At 46.5% G+C, this 3,617-nt stretch overlaps 1 protein-coding gene across 1 annotated transcript; it reads left to right on the top strand. All coding sequences in view use genetic code 11, as the record gives it.

The window, feature by feature from the left end:
* Positions 1-27: 27 nt before the first annotated feature.
* On the top strand, positions 28-3,069 carry EGR_09046 (Ryanodine receptor 44F; the record flags this gene model as incomplete). Its single annotated transcript, XM_024498295.1, has 9 exons — positions 28-188; positions 358-598; positions 682-905; positions 986-1,128; positions 1,326-1,811; positions 2,231-2,350; positions 2,419-2,612; positions 2,691-2,829; positions 2,936-3,069. The coding sequence occupies 9 exons, from the start codon at positions 28-30 to the stop codon at positions 3,067-3,069; spliced, it is 1,842 nt and encodes a 613-aa protein (XP_024347303.1).
* Between the last annotated feature and the right edge of the window lie 548 nt (positions 3,070-3,617).

The raw sequence follows: 3,617 nt of genomic DNA, 5'->3' as shown, positions 1-3,617 counted from the left end.
ACGGTTCGTGAGGACAAGCCGAGTCGTATGTTCAGTCGACACCAGAACCTTACACAGACCAGCGAGGATATGAAACTCCTCGTGAAGGTCGTTTTGCCCCTTCTGGAGCGCTACTTCTACACTCGCAAGTCCTACTTCATCGATCCCTACTCAGGCGCGTCGATTGAAGAGAAGAAAATGGCCACGATGTGAGTTTGGACTTAAAGTCGATCTGTGCAGTTCTCAAAAAGTATAATAGCACAGTGGAAAGGACATACTTAACCATACTCAGCCAGCCTGACTGTGAAACGTCTCGAGTTAATCAGTCATTTATATTGGCGAGGAAGGTGTTAAAGAATTTTCCTCCTTTACTTCCAGGCTCTTCACCAAGCTCTTTACTCTCTTGCGCCTGAAAACTCGCTGCTTTGGAGCAGATGTCAATGTGACCGTCTCCTGTCTCAAGTGCCTCATTGAATGTCTTGATATCAAAGCCATTGTGAAGATCAGCTACGCAGAGGACTTTGTTCGAGTCCGTCTCATGCCATTCTTCACTTTTTGCGCTGACGATTTGGGCCTCATTATCCGAAATCTCAACTCTGGAAGGTACTCTCATATCAAGGTGGGTAAGCGACGCCAAAGTTGCTGTACGAATTGATGACCTCTCTTTGCAATGGCTTCGCGTTTATTGTTCGGCTTTGGCAGGGCACAATTCGACGTGGGGCCTGCAGTATTGACTACCTGCACATGATCCTCCTGCCGACACTGAAGACGATGTTTGAGCACATTAGCAAGACGGGAGTGGGTGAGGATCTACTTTTGGGGCATCTACAGGTCACTTGTTCTCGCATCCTCAATGCCCTCTACGTACTGGGAACGACTAGTCAAAAGCACGCCAATCGCCCTGAACTGATGGAGGAGCTAAATAGGTGAGAAAGACATTTTGACCTCTTACAATATCGTTGCTGCTAAGAGGCAGTTAGTGGACGAGTTTTGTGCGCTCTCTTAGACACCGGCCAATGCTGGGTGAATGTCTGGCAGCCCTGACCACCTGTTTTCCGGTGGCTTTCCTTGAGCCCGAACTGAGCGCCCACAATCCAAGATCAATTGCCTACAACACAGAGGAGGCCGACTACTCCTTCGAAGCCAGAGGTAAGTCTGTTTCAATTGTGTAGTGTGGTTTAGGAGGAAAGGTGAGAAGTCAGTAACGGGGCACTACTTATCGCCCTCTGACTGGATTTCTGAACCGACTTGTCAAATTTATTAAATAACCCTTTTCAGTGTCAAAAATGGCGCCCTTAAGGATTGAGCAATACTTCATATTCCTTAATATCACCTCTGCCTTTTAGACCTGATTCAAAAGATTGGCAAGACCCTGCCCTCTCTCCACAACATCATTGATGACATCGTCCACCTAGCCGAAGCCGGTTCCAACGGCACCCAAGAACCCCATCTTATTGAAGTCACCCTTCCCATGTTGTGCTCTTACCTGCCAGTTTGGTGGCGCAAAAACCTTGCCCAACGCCAATACGCGCGCTGCCACCCAGGCTCAAAGGCGGCCGCCTTCTTCCCTGACAATGAGGAGTTCCTAGCTGCACTCAATACTGAAGGGGAAGGATTGCATGAACTTGGAGGCGGTGGCGGTGGTGACAGCGGCAGCGGAGGGGGAGACAACAATGATGATGACGATGATGAGGAGAAGGGGTGGGGTGCGGCCACGGGTCCGATTACTACGGTGACTGCGGATCTGATGAATCGTGTTTTGGGATCAGTGTTACAGTTGATCCAAAATAATATTGACAATAGTAATGCGCCGTGGATGACGAGGATCGCAAGTAGGTTTCATTTTTACGCCAAATTTTGTTTGATTTGTAACGTCCGCAATTTTCTCAAAATCCATGATAAGTAGTACCTTTATAAAAGAATATTTGGAATTTAATGTGCAGAAAAGCTGAGAGGAGATGAAAACAGTCGTGGAGGCTGAAGAGCTCGCATAAACTTGCAGCTGGCCACATCTAATACCTACATTAGCTTTTGGCTTTCCCCTTGGTACCACTGCAACGTATTCGAGGGTTTAGGTACCACGTACTTCTCAGAGTCGAGGATCTTCTATTGATGTTTCAAGTCATGATGGCATTTTATCAAAGTGGCAGCCACTAGAAACATTAAGGTGTCATTTGTGTGCTAGCAATATGTCACTGAGAGTAACAACACCGCCATCCTGCATTACATCTTTTTTGGCGTCTTTTTAAAGCACGAACACAACCCATTGTTGGCAACGCAACTGTTGACATGCTTGGAAAGTACTTCCTACCCGTCTCGGAGCGCCTCTTGGATCAGGCTTTCGCAGTGCAGAGTTGGGAGAGACGTCTGGGTGAGTGATGGTGCTATTTTGCTTTCTTACAAGCTGGCCTAAACACTACCTAACCTACCTCAAATCAGGTAATGAGACGGACAAAGAGGGCGATTTGACCGCTGCCTGCGAGTTGCTTGTGCGAAACATGTTCGCTCTGTATCCCCTTCTCATCACTTTTGTCGATCGGTATCGCACCGAGTGGCTCAAACAGCCCACCATGGAGGCTGATAGACTCTTCAATGCTGTTGCCAACCTCTTCCTCATTTGGAATGGCTCTCCGGTGAGTGGGAAAAAAACACTCATTGTGACTGCAATTGTCAAGAGTTTTGAGCATTGGTCCTTCCCCCATATTTGACAGAACTTCAAACGAGAGGAGGAGACATTCGTTGGAATTCATGAGTTGGATACTCTGGCACTAATAATGCCGACCGCTGAAAGGAGCACGCTTTCTGCTGATGTTGCTCCTCGCAGCCTCGCCCATCATCACACAAAATCCGGTCAGTTCTGATTGGTTGGTTATATGACGCTTGCCTAGTGATGTATTGAGGAAGTATTCCCTTTAATCTCTTTTTTTTTTCTTATTCTTGTCTAATCTCTCGTCAGGAAAGGGACCGAAGAAGGGTTTTACCAGTTTAATGGTTGCTTCAATAAAGCGTCTCCTTCCGATTGGTAAGCTAAACTACATCTCACCCTTACAGTTACACATCCTCTACATTCCCTTCACTCTCATTCCTTAATAAGGCCTTTGCGTTCTCGGAGGCAGGCAGCAAGAACTGGTTCAAAGAGCTAAGCGAATGTTCCTCAAGGTTAGTTTACTTTACCCCGAAGTAATTATCTTTTATTTAAGTAAGGTTTTATGCATTCATGATAGCTTCACTTGCTTGAGAATTGTACTACTAAAATAGTGGAGAGAGCCATTCCCGAATTCGAGTTCGCTCATGTCCCCTTTATTTGCTCTTGCCCCTGCGTAGAGGTCAACAGCATCGGTAATTCTGCCCCCTTCGTTTGCCACTCGCTTCCATTTTTTTCCCTTTGAAGGGTTTGCTTCTTCTGCTTCATCAATCTATTTATTCCCCCGTGTACACTACTTATTATTATTCAGCATACCAATACCAGAGGCGAAATGAGCACGTATTTTGCTGATTCTCATCGACAGGTGATGTACTGTCCTGTAGCCCAGTGTTGTAACTGATGATAACAGTAGCCGTCAGTTGCATGGCCAATTTGGTATTTTACAATTTCCATGCTAGCCGTTTAGTGTGCTTTTGTGTCCCTCCCCGCCTTA

Source organism: Echinococcus granulosus (genome assembly GCF_000524195.1).
Source record: "Echinococcus granulosus chromosome Unknown EG_S00129, whole genome shotgun sequence".
In the NCBI taxonomy this organism is placed as follows: Eukaryota; Metazoa; Platyhelminthes; class Cestoda; order Cyclophyllidea; family Taeniidae; genus Echinococcus; species Echinococcus granulosus.
The sequence above is the reverse complement of the archived record's forward strand: the minus strand, read 5'-3'. Positions and strand labels throughout refer to the sequence as shown.